Source organism: Arachis stenosperma, chromosome 10 (genome assembly GCF_014773155.1).
Source record: "Arachis stenosperma cultivar V10309 chromosome 10, arast.V10309.gnm1.PFL2, whole genome shotgun sequence".
Classification (NCBI taxonomy): domain Eukaryota; kingdom Viridiplantae; phylum Streptophyta; class Magnoliopsida; order Fabales; family Fabaceae; genus Arachis; species Arachis stenosperma.
Window position 1 is genome coordinate 132,121,055 of NC_080386.1, and position 21,336 is coordinate 132,142,390.

Below are 21,336 nucleotides of genomic sequence, written 5' to 3' on the forward strand. Positions count from 1 at the left end.
AGTAATTATTCGTCAGTTTAACAGATTTTAAAAAACTATTATAAATAATTAAAAAATATAATAAATTTAAAAAATATTAAAAAATTATTAAAATTTATTATTTTTAATTATTAATATTTAAAATAATAATAAAAAATAATAAATTTTAATTATTCTGAGCTGAAAATTCAGGTCCAGTTGATTTCACATGAAATTGATAGTTAAGAACTATTAGATAAAAATTTAGTCAAATCATCTAACGGCTCTCAATTATCAAGTTCACTCAAATCGACTCCATTGGAGTTTCCACCTTATTCTGAATTATTTTATATAAAGTTATTGGTCAATCCGTCAGCAGTGACGTCAGCATCGATGTCGTTACTCATATTTGAGTGTTTAGATTTCCCTCTTCCCTCACTTGCTGACGTCACTATCATTCTACTGAACTTAGCGCCAAAATGTCCCAATTATTAAAGTCTCGCATGAACTTCTCTCCCTTTCACATTTCAGTTACAGAGAGCATCACTCATGGATCCATTCGTTTGGTACTGCAAGCCTGAATCAAACAGTGTTTGGGCCAAAGCAGTTGATAGCGCCTTTGGTTCCTATACGCCATGTGCAATCAATACTCTTGTAATTTCAACCTCCAATTTCGTTCTTATGGGACTTTGCTTCTATAGAATTTGGCTTATTGCTACAAACACAAAGGCTCAGAGGTTTTCCTTGCGTTCTAATTGGTATAATTATGTTCTCGCATTGTTGGCTTCTTATTGTGCTATTCAGCCTCTGTTGAGATTGTTGACTGGAATTTCAGCATTTAACTTGAATGGTGAAACTGGATTTGCTCCTTTTGAGGTGGGTTTGTTGTTCATATATGCTCTAGCTTGCTTTCGGATTTTATCTCTTAAAAACAGAAATCTAGAATCACTTCCAAGAAGTATAGGAAGTACAAGAAAATTTTTTATTCAGTAGTGCTAGGAGGCAGCACATTTTGTGATTTGTAGCCATTAATTAGCCATCATTAATATTTTTAATGCGGTGAGATTACATTTTATAGTATGAAATTATACACTATTTTTTTGATGGTTAAATGCTGGATAAATTTTAATGAAAATGCTGGCTTAAGACTTTTTCTTTTTTTATTTGGGACAGGAAGATCTTGTGTATGTGTCATGAAATTATTTGTCTCAAAAGTTTAAGTTGTTTGTACGTGCACATGAATGGTTATATATCTAAGATGTCTTCATACATAAGAGTTTATTTTAAATTTGAAACGTGAATTATGCATGATTCTATACGCCGAAATTCTTTATCTATTTATTTAGAAGAATGAGACAACAAGGATATTGATAGAGTTCTAGACTTTTCGGTTATGGAAACTCTAATACTATATCAGGAAACCATTCATCCTAAAAGTTTAAATTGTTACATAGAAGTATATGAATGGATATTTATCTAACATTTTCCTATTTCCACAACTAAAAGAGTTTTTTTTCGTGTTGCATTACACAACCTTGGCAATGCATGAATACTATATTCCTTAGTTGCGTTCAATGTTGATATTTGATTAAGGCTTTAGTTTGTCTAATGGAGGATACAGTTTATAAACATGTGCACTCTTGTGTTGTTGCAGGTAATGGCCTTGATGGTTGAAGCGCTTACATGGTGTTCGATGATAGTTCTCATTCTATTGGAAACCAAGGTTTATATCCGGCAATTTAGATGGGTGGTGCGGTTTGGAGTTATCTATGTTTTGGTTGGAGATGTTGTATTGCTTAACCTTCTTCTGTCAGTGAAAGATTACTGCAGTAGGTTAGTTTTTTAATTTCAAGACTACTCTTTGCCTTTTGCATTAAAATGTATGCAAAGAACAAGCCTGATCAGCATTTTAAGGACCATGAAGCCTTCATCTAGTAATTATGAATTTATGATTGCAAGATAGGTTCCATGGTTATCAAAACCACAAGTTATTCATAGAGGTATTTGACTTTGGAAATACTCCGTTCTGAATGATCAATGTTGAAGAATACAAGTCCATTAAAGCAATGAATTTTTCTTCAATATTGTGTTAACTGCAGTAACTTATAGAATGGTAAATGTATTGGAATATTCTGCTTAAAATTTAGTCTCTTGTTTTTTTTTTTTGTGCAGATCTGCCCTGTTTCTGTACCTTAGTACTTTTATCTGCCAGGTATATATTTGATTTTCCCCACATCGTTTTTTGAAGTTTTATTAGAAAAGAAACAATTAGGAAGGTATATACAAAATCAGTTGCATTCTACAATACCTTGTACAACATTCCAACACTGCATATCTGCCGATATTCATGATTAAGGGTAACATATTGACATATGCTCAAATGGTTGAAATGTTTAATAGTTTCATTGTTAGCTATGGTTGTAAACCAATTCTTAATGTGATGAAACAACTGGGAATTGAATGATGCTATGATATTGAGTCAGTCAGACACAACAATGGACTAATTATTGGCTGCTTTTCTGATGCAGGTCTTGTTTGGTACATTGCTTTTTGTTTACGTACCTAATTTGGTTCCGTATAATGGCCATATAACAACGCAAGACGAGCTTCCTGACAATGCTGAGTATGAACTACTTTGTGGAGAGGAACAAGTTTTCCCTGAGATGCATGCTAATATATTCTCTAGTATGTAATTTCTTAACTGGGCTTGTTATAAATTAAGAGTTTGCCAATGTCTGCATTCGATATAACTATATTTTCACATAATTATATTGTCTATCCTTGTAAATTAATAGTCAACTTTCGTTTACTGTAGGATTATGTTTTGGATGGGTAACTCCACTCATGCGGCAAGGTTACAGAAAACCCATCAGAGAAAAGGATGTTTGGAAGCTAGACAAGTGTGATCAGACAGAGACATTAACAGAAAAGTTTATATTCAGCATACTCTGTTTCTGCATGAGATCAATACATCCAGCACACAACAATTAAACAAATTCTTGGTTTCTGTAGGTTTCAAAAGTGTTGGATGATAGAATTTCAAAGCTCTAACCCATGGCTTTTAAGATCTTTGAACAACAGCTTAGGGAAGAGGTACTATTTATGTTTTTTCTCAATGCATTATCTTCCAAATTAAATGATTTACCTTTGCTTTGACGTGCCAAGATGATGTTAGTAACATTGATGTCTCTTCTTTTATTCAATTTGACTTGAATGTTTGGTTAGGTTTTGGTGGGGAGGCATCTATAAGGTGAACATTTTGATCCCCGGTTTTGACCTGTAACTTAAACAGCTTCAAATAAATACGTAAACATTTCCACATTACAAGTTATATCTGAATGCAGGTGGAGCAATTCAACCTTCTCACTAATTTAAACTGGAATAAGATTATTGAAATTGATGTGTCAAAGTTAATTAAGCATGAGGCGATAATCTTTCCAAATAAACAAAGACAAGTACTAAAATACCAACTTTCAAAACGATTAAGCAATAAACTTATATGTGAAGGCCTCAATGCGGTATTATATGTCTCGCACACCCATCACACCTGGGCTTGAGGATAATTCAAAAGTCAATTTTATTGGTTCTTTGCAATCAGTAATCTCATTAGGCTTACCTTACTGTGTGCAAATTGCTTCATATATGAAATTATATTATGCATGGAATATGCAAAATATTCTATTATGCAAGTTAACTATGTGATATGTTTAGTTCTCTAGTTTCTTACTCCTAGGATACATCGAAATTATGTGATGATCTTTGCAGATTGGTAATGATCTTTCCCAGTTTGTTGGGCCAATTCTGCTGAACCATCTGTTAAATGTAAGTGTATTTGTTCTATCCCAAAATATCTCAACTGATTATATTCTTTATTCACCACTATCAGATTTGAATGAACATTTGTAGGAGAATCAAATTTAGTTGTTGAATCACTCTAGCCCGATGCATGCATATATAGGCAAAAGGTGTCAACAAAATCCCAACATGAATGAAAGATCATTTTATTACAAAAGCTATCAGGAATGCTGCATGCATACCGATTTTTAAAACTTTTTCATGAATGTTTAGCATTAACTCTACAGCCAATCAGGACGTATCTGAATAGACATGCACTGATCATCATTGGAACACCAAGTCTCAAGTAATTGTTTGAAAAGTTTTTCCCCATTGTTAAATGACATTTTTTTATTTATTTAACTTTTGCAAGTATGAATTTATGTATAATTTATTTTATGTATATTAATTTGTTAAAACTTCTAAACTTTTTTTCTTATTGATGACGCAGTCAATGCAAAATCAAGATCCATCTTGGGTTGGTTACATCTATGCTTTCTCCATATTTGTTGGAGTGGTATGGCTACTATCTCATATAGTTTTCATACCTTGTTCATTTAGATATTGATATTGCTTTTGCGTTTGTTTCTTTCTTCCTTTTTCTAGCTGTAGTTTACATACCCACCGTTAAAATGCCATTATGCAAAACTTCATTTTTTTTTCTGGCAACTGTTTCTTCTCTAACTGAAAGGCCCATAAACAAAAGCAAGTGGTTATGCCTTATTTATATCTCATAGGAGAAGCACACTGAAGATGTTTGACACATATGATCTATATTTTCTAATTAGAGTAATATCATGAAATCACTCATCCCAAAAACTTAAGCCTCTTTTAGATTTGCTTAATTCTTGCATAGGCCCTCTTTTCTTTTTTTATTTGCCTTATGCTATTTTTTCACTTTTAGGTTCATCAAGGATCAAACTCTAGACCTTTCAAACATAAAGCTCTGATACCATGTCATAAAACTACTCATCGCAAAAGTTTAAGCTGATAGAAGGAGGCAATATAAATAGTTATATCTCTAATAAGGGAGAGCATATTGAATATTAATTATCTTGTAAAGCCTTCAATCACTTTTCTTGTAAATAATAGCTGCAATTAATTGATCTCGTATATTAACTTTTATAAGTGAAACTAGATAATAGAGGTCAGTTATTCAAAGATCTTCTCTTACACATTTAATGTCTCTTTACAGTCACTTGGTGTTCTATGTGAAGCTCAATATTTCCAGAATGTGATGCGTGTTGGTTTTCAGCTTAGATCAACTTTGGTATGACAGCTTTATTTTCATCTAGTGTTAGGATGCCTAAATAAAGTATAATCTCTTTTATTATTATTATTTATTATTTTAGCTGCACATTTTGTATGATGTGACCATGTAGGTGGCTGCTATATTTAGAAAATCTTTGAGGCTAACTAATGAAGGTCGAAAGAAGTTCTCATCTGGGAAACTTATGAATATGATAACTACAGACGCCAATGCACTACAGGTTAGTTCATTGCTTAAGCTAAGAGACATGAGTTTCTGTGAAAACATGTTGGCATAGGGACAGGTTTACTTATTACCTTAACTGCTTATGCAAAGTTCCCCAATGCATGTTGTTCCATTGGTGCTTCTAGCCAAAAATGTCTTTTACCTATGTCTTGACATCAAGTATTCATCAAGTTGTTGAACAATGGAGTTTAGTCTAAGGCTGATTGGTGGGGTTTGCCATCATGTTCCAAAAAGAGGGGGGGGGGGGGGGGGTGGCAGGGATCCCCATTTAGTCGCAGGATGGTAGAAAGGGCCTTATCTTTTCCGGTTCTCAAACCAATCCAAATCCTCGGGTGTGAAGGTTTTATTCCTCGTATCAAAGGCATAATGAACAGTCATTGAAAAGTGCCCAACACTTTAATAGTTCAAACTAAGAATAATATCTTATTCTTAATAAGGTTGATAGAGAAAGCAAGCCAATAATAATGTTTAATTTCTCAATATACCTGTATCTGTATTATAAATATTTAATATAAATTGCAATCTTTTTCTTACCCTTTGAGGCATAGTCAATGTGCTGATGGCTTAAATTTCATTGTTTATTCATTTTCAATGTTCAGCAAATATGTCAACAACTTCATGGACTTTGGTCAGCACCATTCCGTATCATCATAGCAATGGTTCTCTTATACCAGCAACTAGGCGTTGCTTCACTTATTGGATCGCTACTTCTAGTTCTCATTGTCCCACTACAGGCAAGTTTATATATGATTTCTTTCACACGTGTGCATGTGTGCGCTTTTTCAGTTTTTTAAACTATTGCGCTCTCATTTTTGGCCGAATATAAGACAAAAGTTTCTTGGCATAGCTATCAAAGAAACAGCTTTAAAGGGATTTTTGTAGAATGATACCAAGAAGTTGTGTCACAATCCGTGTTAGGATCCATGATCAGTGCACAACTATGTGGCATGGAAAAAAATATTTTTAAAAAAGATATTTTATGATATTTTAATATATGGAGAAGAGTATTTTAGGAAAAAAATTGGACACCAACTCTCCTCTATCCCCTTTATATATAGTAGATATATGGTAGATATAGTAGATTAAGGTCAAAGTTGATGAATTTCATTACAAGGTGCATGATTCATAGTTTATAATTTAGGATTAGTAAAAGTTGTGTGTTTGTTATGTTTTCCATTCTACAATAATGGCTTATTTCTTTGTATATTTAGGCAATTCTTCTCAAATATATAGACAAATCATTTTTTTTGTTATTGTTTTTGGAAACAGACATACGTGATTGCCAAAATGAGAAAACTGACAAAGGAAGGACTGCAGCAAACAGACAAGAGGGTTGGTATCATGCATGAAATTCTGGCTGCCATGGATACTGTAAAGTATGAACACGTTAAAACAAAGTTCGTTTGACCTTCTAGTTCAAATAGAATCTTAACAAATGTCTTTTATATTCGGAAATGATTCAGATGTTATGCATGGGAAACAAGCTTTCAATGTAGAGTACAAAGCATACGGGATTATGAGCTATCATGGTTTCGCAAAGCACATCTGTTAAATGCTGTATGGACCTTGATGTGATTTTAGATTTATGAACGCCCCTTATTTTTCAGTGATCCAGTTTATTATTATGGTGATGATTTATGAATTGAAACAACAATATACCGTACATTGAAAGATGGCCTAAAAGGGCCATGCTAATAAAATTGTTTACAAGGACCACTGATATGTGTAGATTGTGATTTTCTGTAAATACTTCAGGCAAACCTCATCAGCTTGTGTTCTTTATATACACGGAAGTAATCATTCTTCATAACTACAATGTCAATAAAGAAGAAACTAATTATGCCTATTTGATCCTAACTGATACATAAAGGAACTTTACTATATTACCAACAGTATGGGATGTTAATATGGCTTTTTGTGAAATAACTCTTGAATGCTATATTGATATCCTCTGTGGGGAAACAATGGTAGTTTTACCTTTAAATTTGCGTGAGTCTTTATTTTTGTATGTAGGATGTATTTTCTAGGTGTATATACCACATTGATCCTTCTTTATACATGTGACAATGCATGCCTATTGATGCTAACTTATAGGGCTAATTCCAAGGTAACAACAGAGTAAAAAGTTTTCATGTGATCCCATTCTTTTAATATGATTTAACTAACTTGTGCCCTAAGGGCACATTTTAAAAATATAATAATAGAAACTTTTTAACACTTTTAATGTATTCAATGTATTGAAAACGTAAAAAAGTTAATTTTTGTAATAACTTTTAGAAAATATTTCTTTTTATGGTATGCTTAACCTATTCCCTTAGGATGCAAGTTAGCAAAACCCCTTTTAATATTATCTCTTTCTCACAAATTAAAATCAGTGATGGTAACATTTATAATGCTTTTGTTAGCTGAACTCTTGATGTCGATGCATAATTGGTTTGAACTTGAATGACAATTTTTGTAAGGAACTCAATTTCAGTTTGTGCTACTGTGTTAGATGGAGATTTATTCCTGAATTTCTTGTTTCCAAATATGCTTGCCCTCCATAACAAAGCCAGTTTTCGAAATGCTGATAAAAATTGTCTGACTTGTGTAATTCTTCTAAATTATGAAATTTTTAGCTTTCTCATATCTTGTCTTTTGTTGCAGCTCAATACCTTTATTCTAAATAGCATCCCAGTTCTTGTGACTGTAACTTCATTTGGAATGTTTACTTTACTTGGTGGAGAATTGACTCCTGCAAGGGCATTTACCTCACTATCTCTATTCACAGTTTTGCGCTTTCCATTAAACATGCTACCAAATTTACTAAGTCAGGTTGTTGCTGGATCTTGTTTCATTCCATTAGCAGTTTAGTTTTTTACTTTTTTATGTAAAATATGAGATTGTTTGGAGAGATCAAGTCATGCATTATTGACCCTGTAGTTTGACAGGTAGCAAATGCAAATGTATCGTTGCAAAGGCTGGAAGAATTATTCTTGGCTGAGGAGCGAAATCTAAAACAAAATCCACCTCTTGTACCAGGACTTCCAGCCATCTCAATAAAAAATGGAAACTTTTCATGGGATGCAAAGGTCAATTTTTCAATGACAGTAATGTGCTTTGACATTGTTTTGATAAAGTTGTTTAATTGTATTGGTATATATAGGTAGTCACATTTTATTGCATTTTGATTTTCAAAATGAAGAAGGAAAGGATGTTAGGAAAATGTTTAGATGACAACTTTAATATCACTTGAATGATAACTGAACAGATTTGTCTTTTGTGAAAACAATGTCTCTTGTATTGAAAGATTAATGCAAATGGTCCCTAGCTTCTTAATGCTTTCATGCCAAGGGCCAGTAACTTCTCAAGGCTCTTGTATGATGAGGAACATTAAGCTAAAAATCTTATCCATCTGCTTTCACCAAATAACTTAAGCTTTTGATAGAGTAGGTTCTTGCTAAGCAGATTTATCATCTGCATAGCTAATACTTCTAGGTACCGAAATAACATCTTGTTCTTTTTTTCCCGATGAATAATAATGATAGGTAAAATCCTTAATTTGGGGCACGCAAGTTCACTTTTGGTTTGTTTTGGCATCTGTTTTGATTGTGTGTTCAAGTCTTAAGATAAGGAATGGAAGAAAAGAGTGAACAAAGACTTTGAATGATATCAAAATATTTTAATATTACATTACTAAATACTTTGTTTAGTTCTAACAACCCATTTTATTTGCAATTTTGATATTAGAAGTTCACACATGACCTTTATGAAAAACCTGTTTGATTTATAGGCAGAGAAGTCCACACTATCAAATATCAATGTGGAAATACCAATTGGAAGCTTAGTTGCAATAGTTGGTGGTACTGGAGAAGGAAAAACATCACTTATTTCAGCAATGATTGGAGAGCTACCTCTTTTAAATGATGGAAATGCTATAATTAGAGGCACTGTTGCTTATGTTCCTCAGATTTCATGGATTTACAATGCTACAGTCAGTTGCAGCTTGTTTATGCTTCTAAACATTTTTACTTATTTCTTTTGTAATAAATTCAAACGAAACAAATACTGCAATTTACTTCTAAATCACATCTTTTTACAGGTACGCGAAAACATATTGTTTGGGTCAGAATTCGAATATGAACGATATTGGAAGGCCATTGATGTCACTGCTTTACAACATGATCTCAACTTATTACCAGTTAGTGTTCATAAATTCCATGTTCATTAAAGATTTTATTCTCTGAGCTATTATGAAGTTTTATTTATTTATTTCATTTTAAATTATCTTTTCAGGCACGCGATTTTACAGAGATTGGAGAAAGAGGAGTCAATATTAGTGGTGGACAAAAGCAAAGAGTTTCCTTAGCTAGGGCAGTCTATTCAGATTCAGATGTATATATATTCGATGATCCTTTAAGTGCTCTCGATGCTCATGTTGCTCATGAGGTATTATTTTTACCAAGCTACAAAAGACAAGTGTTCTTTTATGATTGAATAATGATTTATAGTGGTTCAAATTTTAAAAGTGCCTCCATGCTTAATAATTTTTTTCATTAAATTGTAATATAATGAGTAAGATTGTAAGAATTAAATCCAACCAATCTTTATCATCGATAAATTGAGGTATGCTGAAAAATTCAGGGGATCTCCAGCAATAACCTGACAGCAAGAAGCAGGGAATTTAACCTTTCTCCACCAATGTAGCACTTAATGACTTAAAGTTGAATTTTCAGTATGCTCATAAGATTGTGTTTGTCTTGTAGACTGTTGTAGTATATAGTTTGATTTCAGATATACTATTGAATTTGACTATGAGAATGTAAGAATACATGTGCTCATAGTTCATATAATTTCATTTGCAATGACTCAGGTTTTCAAAAACTGTATAAAGGAAGCTCTAGGAGGAAAAACAAGGGTTCTTGTCACCAACCAGCTACATCTTCTCCCTCAAGTGGATAAAATTATTCTCCTTAGTGACGGCATGATTAAAGAGCAGGGAACTTTTGAGGAGTTATCAAAGTGTGGGTATCTATTTCAGAGACTAATGGAAAATGCTGGGAAAATGGAACAACAATCAGAGAGTAATGAAGGTAGAGAGGACCATGTTGAGGCTAATGTTTCAACCTCGAGCAATGAGGCACTTGTTCAGATTCCAAACGACACAAGCTATGAGAAGAAGGGAAAGTTACGCAAATCAGTGCTTGTTAAGCAAGAAGAGCGGGAGACTGGTGTGGTTAGCTTGAAAGTTTTGGCGAGGTAAGATGGCCATGGAACCAAACATATATATGTTAAAGCAAGTTTTTTACTTAAGTTGTTTTATTAAGAGAGTATGGAAAGCATGATTGATTGTCAAAAATTGTCAGGACTACATGGCATCCCTTCTATTAAAATGACAAAATCCTGGCTCTTTATTCTCTCTCTCTTTTTGTCTCTTTTCTTTGTAGCTTATGGAGGCTTTTTTATTCTGTCCCTGTACTAATTCCTATCTTAATGCACTATTTCATTTACTGAAATCAATACATCACAGCCATGTGATGCTAGTATACTAATTCGCTTATTCATGATTTTTCGTGGTGTTTGTATATAACTAGTCTTCTAACTTTTTGAGACCACTAGCTCTGATTGTACTATTTTTCTGCTTGGACAGAATTTAGTTTCTCTTGTTATGATTTTAATTGTTTATTGCAATTCACAGGTATAAATCTGCATTAGGAGGCCTATGGGTAGTTTTCATACTCTTTGCCTGCTACACATTAACAGAAGTTCTTCGAATTTCAAGTAGCACATGGTTAAGTGTTTGGACAGATCAAGATTCCACTTCAGATTATAATCCAGTATATTTTCTTGTCGTCTATGCACTTTTCTCCTTTGGACAGGTCATTCTACAACGATTTTCTACTTAGCATTTGTACATTCTCAGTTCAATTCAACAACTTCCAAGCTTCGACTTTCTACAATCTACTTAGCATCTTTTCAGCTTTGTTATAGTTAGAACAATGTATTACTCGAGAAACTTTCCACTGTTACCTAACATAGCAAAGTTCTTTTCTTTATGTTCTTTGATTTCTGGAAACAGGTAGCTGTAACACTTGCAAACTCTTATTGGTTGATCATTTCTAACCTCCGTGCTGCAAAAAGATTGCATGATGCAATGCTAGATAAAATACTTCGGGCCCCAATGGTATTCTTCCAAACTAATCCTGTTGGCCGCATAATTAATAGGTTTGCAAAAGACATGGGAGACATAGACACCATGGTTTCTACTTTGGTGAATCAGTTTATGGGGCAACTCTGGCAGCTACTTTCTACCTTTGTTCTTATTGGCACTGTGAGCACAATATCTCTGTGGGCTATAATGCCATTGCTGATCTTCTTTTATGGAGCTTATATATATTACCAGGTGGGTTCGACATCTTCAGCTTAGTTATAGAGAAATCTTGCGCACGTGATTTCCATGCCATGTATGTTCTATTTTTCTTCTTTTGCATTGCATATTCGTTTGATGTTTTTTGGAGTACAAGTTGTGCAGAACTTTGACAGAGATAAATGAACAGTAACTGTATATGGGGCTTCTACAAACTTGATGTGGATATTAAAAATTTTTCCGGAAAAATTTATTCAAACACCTAGGATTTTGCTCTGGAAGTTCATTTGGCTAGAAATATTTAGTATTGTTTTGCAGTCTACACTAGTGGTTACAAGGGAAAACATCATATATCCACATCTCCAGAAATTGAAATACTTTTATAACCTCTGGAAACTTTTCCAGGATGCATAAACTTACTCCAAAAAGCACGAGTGAATCACAGTACCATTGTCCCAAATGGTCTCCTTGTCCAAAAGAAAACCTGACACATATAACCCAAGCAGCCAAAACTATTAAATCCAATCCTTTGTTTGGCAGGAAGAATTATCTGCAGGTAGGGGTGTGCATAAAAAAACCAAAATGTGGTTAACCGGTTAAAAAATCATAACCACATTTTGGTTAACCAGTTTAATAAAACCATTTTAAAAATCATATCCATATTTTTTAAAATTGGTTAATCAAAACCAAATTTAAAAAAACCGGTTTTTAACAGGTTAACCAAAACCAAAACCAAATTAAAATCAAAACCTAATTTCAAAACCAAATTACATACTCTTTCTTTCTCTCTCTCTCTCCCTCCCTCTCCCCCTTCTTCTCTCTCTCTCTCTCTCTCTCTCTTTTTCCCTTCTCACCTTCATCTCTCTCTCATTTTCCTCTTTCTCCTCCTCCTCTTTGTCCTCTCCTTTTCTCTCTCCCCCTCCTCTCTCTCTCTCTATTCTCTCTTTCCTTATCTCTCTTCTTTTTCCCCTATTTCTCTCCCCTCTCCCTCTCTCTCCCCCTTCCTTCCCCCCTCTCTCTCTCTCTCCCTCCCTTCTCTCTCTCTCTCACTCATTTTTCTTTTTATCTCCTCTTCCTCTCTCTCTCTCTCTCTCTCTCTCTCTCTCTCTCTCTCTTCTTTTTCCCTCTTTCTCTCCTCCCCTCTCTCCCTTATCTCTCTACTTCCCTTTCTTCCTCTCTTTCTCTCTCTCTCTCTATCTCTCTCCACCTCGGCTTTCTTTCTCTCTCCCTTGTCTCTCTATCTTTCTCTCCCTCTCTCTTTCTCCCCTTTCCTCTTTCTCTCTCTCTCCTTCTCTCCCTCTCTCTACCTCTCTCTACCTCTCTCTCTGTCTCTCACTCCTTCTCTCCGCTCTTTCACTGCCTCTCTCTTTCTCCTTGCCCTCTTTCTCCCCATCCCTTCTCTCTCTTCCTCTCTCTCCTCTCTTTCCTCTCTTTAATCATCTCTCCTCTTTTCCTATCTCTCATCCTCTCTCTCTCTCCCCTCCTATCTCTCTTCTCTCCTCTCCTCTCCTTCTCTCTCTCTCTCTCTCTCTCTCTCTCTCTTCCCTCTTATCTATCTCTCCTTTCTCCTATTTTTTTCCCTTCTCTCTCTCTCTCTCTCTCTCTCCGCTCCTTCATTTCTCTCTCTCTCATTTCCCTCCCCTCTCTTTCTCTCCCTCTTTTCTTTTCTTTTCTCTCTTTCTCTCTCTCACTCCTCTCTCTTTCTTTTTCTTCTTTATCTCTATCCCATTTTCTCTCTCTCCTCCTCTTCCTCTCTTACTTTTCTCTTCTTCTCCTTTTTTTTCTTACTCTCTCTTTTCTCTTTCTCTCTCAACCTTCTCTCAATCTCTATCCCTCTTCTTTCTCTTTTCTCCTCTTCTCTCTAAAGCGAGAGAAAGAGAGAGAGGAGGAGAAGATAAAGGAGGAGAAAGAAAAAATGAGAGAGATAAGAAGAGAGAAGAAGGATAGGAGAAAGAGACGAAGAGAGAGAAAGAGGACAAAGAGAGAAAAAGAGGGAGGGGAGAGAGAAGGAGAGAGAGAGATAGAAAAAGAGAAGGAGAAAAAGAAAAGAGAGGAGGAGAGAGAGAATGAGAGAGGGAGAGGATGGGAGAGAGAGAGAGAGCATGGGGAGAGAGAGGGAGAGAAGGATAGAGAGAAAGAAAGGGGAGGGGGAGAAAGATGGGAAAGGGAGAGAGAGATAGATAAAGAGAAAGGGGAGAGAGAGAAAAGAAAAAGAAGATGAGAGAGAAAAATGGGAGAGAGAGATTGTGTAAAAATTTATTTTTACATGTAAAAACCAATTTTATGGTATAAAAACTAATTTTTTAATATAAAAACCGGTTTTTGGTGTAAAAACCGGTTTTTTAATGTAAAAACCGGTTTTTTTTATATAAAAACCAATTTTTTTATATAAAAACCGGTTATTTTTTAAAAATTGGTTTTTGTTTTAATAACCGGTTAAAAACCGGTTTTGAATTTTACTAACCGGTTAATAACCGGTTTCATCATGTAAAACCAATTTGGTTAATTAACCAATACTATATTTTTGGTTAACCAAAAAACTGGTTTGATTTTTGGATTAACCAAACCATGAACACCCCTATCTGCAGGCCAGATCATGCACATCACTTTCACTTCTCTTTGCCTTAGTAATAATATATTTTGCTAAATTTAAGAGATATGCTAAAAGTTATTGACATGGACTAACTAGTTGCAAAGCAAAGTATATGTAAATCTAAGCACCCACGAAAGTGTCAAAATGGCATTCAATTAGAAAACATCTTTCTGTAAAGACAGACCTACATTACTTGTTTCTTTTCTTCTTTTTTTTTACACTAAATGATCATTTTTTTTATGCATGGATTTTTTGTCCTAATATTTTGTTCATGACAGAGCACAGCTCGAGAAGTGAAGCGTTTGGATTCAATTACAAGATCTCCTGTTTATGCACACTTTGGAGAAGCGTTGAATGGTTTGGCAAGCATACGCGCTTACAAAGCATATGATAGAATGGCTCACATTAATGGAAAATTCATGGATAAAAATATCAGATTTACCCTTGTGAATATTAGTTCAAACCGTTGGCTCACCATAAGGTTAGAATCATTAGGAGGGCTCATGATTTGGTTCATAGCTACATTTGCTGTATTGCAAAATGGAAGATCTGAAAACCAGGCAGCATTTGCATCTACAATGGGCCTTCTTCTCAGTTATACTTTAAACATAACAAGTCTCTTGAGTGGTGTCCTGAGACAAGCAAGTAGAGCTGAAAATAGTTTAAATGCTGTTGAGCGTGTTGGCACATACATTGATTTGGAAACTGAGGCTCCAAGAATAATTGAGACAAACCGTCCACCACCAGGATGGCCAACATCTGGTTTAGTTGAGTTTGAGAATGTTGTCCTGAGTTACAGGCCTGAACTTCCTCCAGTCTTGCATGGACTGTCCTTTACGGTATTGCCAACCGAGAAGGTTGGGGTAGTTGGAAGAACTGGTGCAGGAAAATCTAGCATGCTTAATGCTTTATTCCGTATCGTTGAGCTACAAAGTGGAAGAATCATTATTGATGGTTTTGACATTTCTATGTTTGGACTAGCAGATTTGCGAAGAGTTCTAACTATCATACCTCAATCACCAGTTCTTTTCTCTGGTATGCACTATAACTCGAAATCTTGATCACTATTACAATGGTTTTAAATTGCATTTGTGATCACATTGCATAAACACTGCAAACAAGTCAATTCTGAGAATACAGGAATGTTGTAATATTTTAGTGTTCATCTATCTGAATAAACATTCTCTTTGAACTCCATTAAAAATATTTCATTCTAAGTCACCACTCTTTCTCTTAGGAACTGTTCGCTTCAATCTTGATCCATTTACTGAACACAATGATGCCGACATGTGGCAAGCTTTAGAAAGGGCACATTTGAAGGATGTAATAAGAAGAAATCCACTTGGTCTAGATGCACAGGTACAAAGGTTATGTTATAATTTGTCATTGAGTCTGCTCAGGTTGCTTGGACATCATGTCATAATCTTATTTAATTCCACTTGCTAAGCCTTTTGAATATTGTCTCCAGGAAGCATTTTATTATTATTATTCTTGTTACTTGTTTTACCATGATTGTAAGCACGTTTTAAAGCCGAGAGTCCAATATTGTACTGTTAATAGCACATACACGATTTATAACTGCTTTTTTGCTTTCCTCTGTTGATGGAATGATTAATAATATACATCACGTTTAGAAATCTTTGAAAAAGAGTATTGTAAATTTGTGCTTGCCTAATACTAGTATGAAGATGAAGATGATTGTATCATGCTTTATTAATCTTATATAAATGAAGCATCAATCATGATATGGAACATGTATGAATGTATCTAATTTTGACTGGAGATAAATTGGAAACAGACAGACGGAAAAAAAAAAGGTTGGAAAGATATGTGAGTTTTTTGTGGTCAGTTGTCTGAGTGACCAAGATTACAGAATTGCTTTTTTTTTTTTTCTTCTGAGGTTAGTTTTTTATAAGTTTTTCTGTTAGGGGAAAAAATGAAATGTGATTGGTTATTTTCTTTTATGCTTCTCTAAGGTCTTGGAGGGTGGAGATAATTTTAGTGTTGGACAGAGGCAACTATTAAGTCTAGCCAGAGCATTGCTTCGAAGATCAAAGGTTCTTGTCCTGGACGAAGCGACTGCTGCTGTTGATGTTAGAACAGATGCTCTTATACAGAAAACCATCCGACAAGAGTTTCAGTCCTGCACAATGCTCATCATTGCACACAGACTAAATACAGTTATTGACTGCAATCGGATTCTATTGCTCGATTCTGGACGGGTAGTTCCAAGTTCCATGTGTTTCAAACATCTGATTTCTATCTGCAGCATTTTAAATAACACATTTGCCTCAAGTCAACTATGAAAATTCAATATCAAGATTAATCTTTTTCCTCTGTTGTTTCCAGGTCCTTGAGTATGACTCGCCGGACAAACTCTTATCGAATGAAGCAAGTGCATTCTACAAGATGGTTCAGAGTACAGGAGCTGCAAATGCTGAGTATTTATGTAGTTTAGTTTTTGGAAGGATTGTGAACAATTCTAATGAAGAAAACAAGGGACTTGAAAATCAAATGAGACAGTTAGCTTCTTCCAACTGGGCTGCTGCTACACAATGTGCTATAGCTGCAACCCTTTCTTCATTGCATCTTAACCTTCAAATCCCAAATGAAACTAAAGATAACAAAGATTTCATCGAAAAAACGAAGGACGCGTTGACAACACTTCAGGAAGTTCTGGAAGGGAAGCATGATGATGTTATACAACAGACACTTGTTAAATACAATGTTCCTACAGAAAGATGGTGGTCTACTCTCTATCAATTAGTTGAAGGTAAACATAATGATCTTAATTTCATGAAGAAAAATTCATCCTGATGAATGGATTTTCTTATGTGCATGCCTAAGTTAATATTATTAGTTAATCCTTTTGATTTATATAATTAAATATCTCTGATTTGAGGAATTAAAGTTAATCTATATGGATTGACTGATTAAAAATGAATTTATCCATTCAGGTTTGTCTGTCTTGATCAAGTTACCTCCGAAAAACATTCAACAATTGGAACTTGATTTTGAAAGAAGGTCCTTTCACTGACATCTTGAGTTGTGGAGAGCAGTAATATGCAATCAAATCTCAGAGGGATGCAGCAATCATAATATTATTTTCTATTTAGATATCATCTCCCTCTTTGTTTCATCATATTGCTTTTGTATTGTTTAGGAAGTTTAGAATTTTAATAGGTTCCATTTGTTAAGAGTAAAGACATTTTCGAAGAAATTTATCCCCCAATTCAAATATCACAAGTTAAATAGTTAGCTAAAATATGTTTAATTTGAACTCAGTGTCTTTATTTCAACTAACAGTAACACTAGATTCATTTTCCTTAAACAATATCTCAACTCTCATCTTTGATTTGAAAGGAAAAAATAAATACAAACAGAAATATTCAAAGCCATTATTAATGCAATGTAATTATTGTTGATGTGGCTTCCTCTAAAATTTATCCAAACATTCTAATTCAATATAATATCAGCTATAATTACCTCCACATAACATTAATGTAGTTCCAATGATAAAAAAAAAAAAAAAAAAAAAAAAAAAAAAAAAAACACAAAGAAAAAGGGTGCTGACTTGCTGTGAGAGAGAGGGCTTTACCTATAGCTACTATATTTTGTTTCTTTTTCTTAAATTCTCATTCATAATTAAATGCACAACTCTTGTTCTTGTAATTATTTCTTTTTTTGTGTGGCTTTTATGAATAATTTCTGTTTTACATGAAGTCACTATTTAATCTAATAAATATTAAAAATAACATAAAATAAAATTATCCTTATTTATTCTGTATTTAATCTAATGAATATTATAAGTTATTAAAAAACATTAAATAATATTACCATTCGGTACAATAAAGTATAAAACATACGGATATATGACTAATATTTAATAGAGGTGACTATTCACATAAAATTAATAGTTAAAAATTGTTAAATAATTTAATATATTTGATTAAACTATGGGTTAACAATTTTCAACCATGATCTTTAAAATAACTTCAGATGAGTATTCAAAATATGCAGAAGAACCGAGAGAGAAAAGAGATGACGAACGCGCGAACTACATGGGCCGGTCCGGGTTAAATTGGACCCGGATCCGATACTAATTTCAATAAGCCCATGGCCCATTCCGCCTTTCTGCGCCATTTTGTCCCTAATCTGAATCTCCATTGGATTTCTTTCTTCTCGGGAACGCCGCTGCTGATTCCTTCGACTGAGATTGTTAGCGAAGGTACGTAGAGAAGTAGAGTAGTTATAGTAGATTTGAATTCTCAAATTGATTTCGAATTTTCAATTCAATTACTTCGATTCAAAATAGGGATTTTAGTTCAGTTGCTTAAGCACATGTGCTGTCAATTTTGTGTTTCCTTCATAAGCTGCTAAATTGACAGGAACTTGCTTGTATCTCCTGAAAGTGATCCTCCACATAACGATGGAAAGTGGATATAATCATTATCGTAGAATCTTAAAGAGTAACTAATTATTTCAACATTTAGCAAGTGTAGAGAAAGGAATTTTTACAAGCAGGTGCTATAGTTACCAATGTTTGCACCACTTACTGTCACTCTTTAATTGATAATGTCGTTTCTCAAATTATATGTTATCTCCAAATTATCTTTGCAATTGAACATTTCTCACTATGAAAAATAAAATAATGAGGATAGAGGGTAATTGGAAAGGTACACAAGAGGGAAGTGCCAGTATTACTAATACTACCCTAATAATTAACCAAATGCTGTTTTCGTGAGGTATAGTATGCTGCTATTATTGCTACTAGTACATCTTTTTTTTTTTTTGGTTGGCTATATAGGTTTTATAATGTTAGCAAATCTATTGTATGATCTATTCTGGAATTTATCAAGCTCATTTGAAACTTAAAAATTTGTTGCTGATATTTCCATCCTAGTATTAGTGATGATCACTCGCATTTAGGGATAGGATTATTACTATTGCTTCACTTTATTTAGATTCGAATGAAATCTGGCTTCTTAAAAGCTTTTTCGTTGATGCAGATTGTAAAATTTATGGCATTCCCTTGAAAAATCACCTGGTTTTCATGTTGTCATCCTTTAAAGCCATTATATTGCCAGAACCGCAAGTGTAATTTTGGAGTTGTGTGACATTATTTATTCATTGAAATTGCTTTCTGCTGTGAGAACACGAGGGTGTTAAACTTGGATATCATTTGGAGGAAGGAGCACCGCGGTTTTGCAAAGTTAAATGTGGTTTTGAAACTGAGTTGAATAGCCATGTCATTTATACATCAGATTAAACCTGTGCAATTAGTTATCGCAAAAGATATATTTGTTTCAGCCATTCGCATCGCCATGTCTATTGATGGGTCGTGTTTACCATTTGGAGATGTGCTCCGAACATCTGCACAGGAGCAAGTCGACTACATGCTAAGTAAAGACAAAGATACTCTGATAGTCATGGCTGATGATGAAGTTAAGTCAGTGGTAAGAACGGGTGTTTACAATACAATTAATTCATTCGAAAAGGACTTGGCTTCCTTGTTGTTGGTCCCCTCCCTTGAGCTTGGGGCTGCAGATAATAATGATAGAATAATGAGAAAGTTATCTGATCTTGAATGGATGTGCAATGTACTCCCAAAGATGGATTTAATGAAAAATTTGGTCTCTGATTGGGCTGCGATCTCTAATCAAATTTTGCGAATTGTTGAAGACAAGAAGCTTGACCAGGTCATGTGGGGCCTGAAAATAAAGCTGATAGAGGTAACATGTAAAGTTTTGGAAGCGGTTGGTTATGGCGGTGTGATTCTTCCGGCAGCATGCCGTGTCCAATTGCTGAAGTCTTGGTTTCCGTATATTCGGAAAATGAAGCCGTTGCTGGATTCAAAAGGCACAGAGGAGAATGGTTTTCCTTACAAAATGGACCAAGATTTGTGTCAGGCCATTGAGGGAGCAATTGTGTCATTGGTATTGACATTGCCATCAAACGACCAAGCAGACATTCTTGCTGACTGGATTAGAAGCAGAGAAATCGGATACCCGGACCTGAGTGAGGCTTTCGAGGTCTGGTGTTATAGAACGAAGTCGGCGAAGAGGAGATTAGTGGAAGGTTTAGATGGCAATAGTGATGCTGTCATCAGTGCTTGACTTTGATTTCCCCCTCTTCTTTCAAATTGTAGTTTGGATAGTTTTAGCTCCAAATGTTGTATAATGAACATTATTATGTCAGATGGAGGAGTTGATTCCGTATATGGCACACTAGCTGAATGGAGAGGTTCAATTCCTTGCTTGGTATCTGGTAATGATATTGGTATTTGAGCCTTGTTGAAGATCCCACTCTTGTTTTTATGCTTTCCAGTTTTCCCTCTATCCCAACATCTTGGAGTTGAAGATCCAATCCATGTTTTCATGATTTCCATCATTCACTTTCTCGCTTTGGAGTTGCTTCCTTTCTAACTCCAATTTCTTAGGAGAATCCTTCAAAACAACACCACACGATTTAAACATCTGAACCATTTTCGACTACAATTTTACCATCTTCTCAAAATCCTCCTAAACTTGTCGCACATTTGATTAGGTGAACCCATCATTTTCGTAGTCGTCGTGGTTGTGGCTGTGGCTGTGGCTGAGGCTCAAAGTTCTTGCGCGCGCGAGTCAGCTAGATGGCATGTTGCCACGTGAGTTAGAACGTCATCTTGATATAGGCACGTGACTTTTCGACGTAGAAGAAAGCTACGTCAAATGTTAGTGCCGTACCAGGCTCTAGCAGACCTTACCATCTACGTAGAATAGCTTCCACCTTTTTTTAAGTGCATCTTTTAATTCTTTAATGAAATCAAGTATACATTTTAAATTGAAACTCTATACTATAATACATTACAATTTCAGTTATGATTCTGGTATCGAAACTGACTTTTATAGTGTGAACCTATGAATGCACATTTGTTACAATGTCACTTTCTTTTATAGACTTGTAGTAGTTTATTATTTTTTAGCGTATAAATAAAAGTCATTAGTGGATTAGTTAAACCAATCATTCGTGCATTAATCAAACCAATCATCGAAAATTAGTTATTAATATAGTAGATATATCAACAATTAATGAATATTAAATAAGATAAATTTTGTCTTTTTTTTTTGT

General features: G+C 34.5%; 2 protein-coding genes across 6 annotated transcripts; both read left to right on the top strand.

Annotated features, from left to right (window-relative positions):
• Window positions 1-468: 468 nt before the first annotated feature.
• LOC130954460 (ABC transporter C family member 12-like) lies at window positions 469-17,491 on the top strand. Of its 5 annotated transcripts, none has more exons than XM_057881204.1 (27): window positions 469-834; window positions 1,613-1,791; window positions 2,131-2,170; window positions 2,487-2,643; window positions 2,774-2,888; window positions 2,971-3,051; window positions 3,184-3,208; window positions 3,724-3,780; window positions 4,244-4,309; window positions 4,988-5,062; window positions 5,175-5,282; window positions 5,887-6,021; window positions 6,557-6,663; window positions 6,751-6,844; window positions 7,934-8,101; window positions 8,218-8,358; window positions 9,060-9,260; window positions 9,369-9,467; window positions 9,563-9,715; window positions 10,140-10,525; window positions 10,965-11,145; window positions 11,346-11,669; window positions 14,505-15,261; window positions 15,464-15,585; window positions 16,203-16,448; window positions 16,576-16,999; window positions 17,184-17,491. In XM_057881204.1, exons 1-27 carry the CDS (start codon window positions 508-510, stop codon window positions 17,261-17,263), a joined length of 4,848 nt encoding a protein of 1,615 aa, XP_057737187.1. In that variant the 5' UTR covers window positions 469-507; the 3' UTR covers window positions 17,264-17,491. The 5 variants fall into 5 exon arrangements, with proteins under 5 accessions (XP_057737187.1, XP_057737185.1, XP_057737188.1 ...); XM_057881205.1 differs by having other exon boundaries at window positions 636-716; window positions 794-834; window positions 9,060-9,467; XM_057881202.1 differs by having other exon boundaries at window positions 9,060-9,467.
• A 740-nt stretch (window positions 17,492-18,231) lies between these two features.
• Window positions 18,232-21,052, top strand: LOC130954557 (BTB/POZ domain-containing protein At3g05675). The gene is made up of 2 exons (XM_057881317.1): window positions 18,232-18,454; window positions 19,236-21,052. Exon 2 carries the CDS (start codon window positions 19,473-19,475, stop codon window positions 20,340-20,342), a length of 870 nt encoding a protein of 289 aa, XP_057737300.1. The 5' UTR covers window positions 18,232-18,454; window positions 19,236-19,472; the 3' UTR covers window positions 20,343-21,052.
• The last annotated feature ends 284 nt before the right edge of the window (window positions 21,053-21,336 follow it).

What these genes read in the sequence shown, in the direction of transcription:
- LOC130954460 (XM_057881202.1), top strand. Translation starts at nt 508, where the DNA reads ATGGATCCATTCGTTTGGTACTGCAAGCCTGAATCAAACAGTGTTTGG. An exon ending in ATGATCTCAACTTATTACCA is followed by an intron (nt 9,468 to 9,562) that starts GTTAGTGTTCAT and finishes TTATCTTTTCAG; the next exon opens with GCACGCGATTTTACAGAGAT. An exon ending in TATTGCTCGATTCTGGACGG is followed by an intron (nt 16,449 to 16,575) that starts GTAGTTCCAAGT and finishes TGTTGTTTCCAG; the next exon opens with GTCCTTGAGTATGACTCGCC.
- LOC130954557 (XM_057881317.1), top strand. Translation starts at nt 19,473, where the DNA reads ATGTCATTTATACATCAGATTAAACCTGTGCAATTAGTTATCGCAAAA.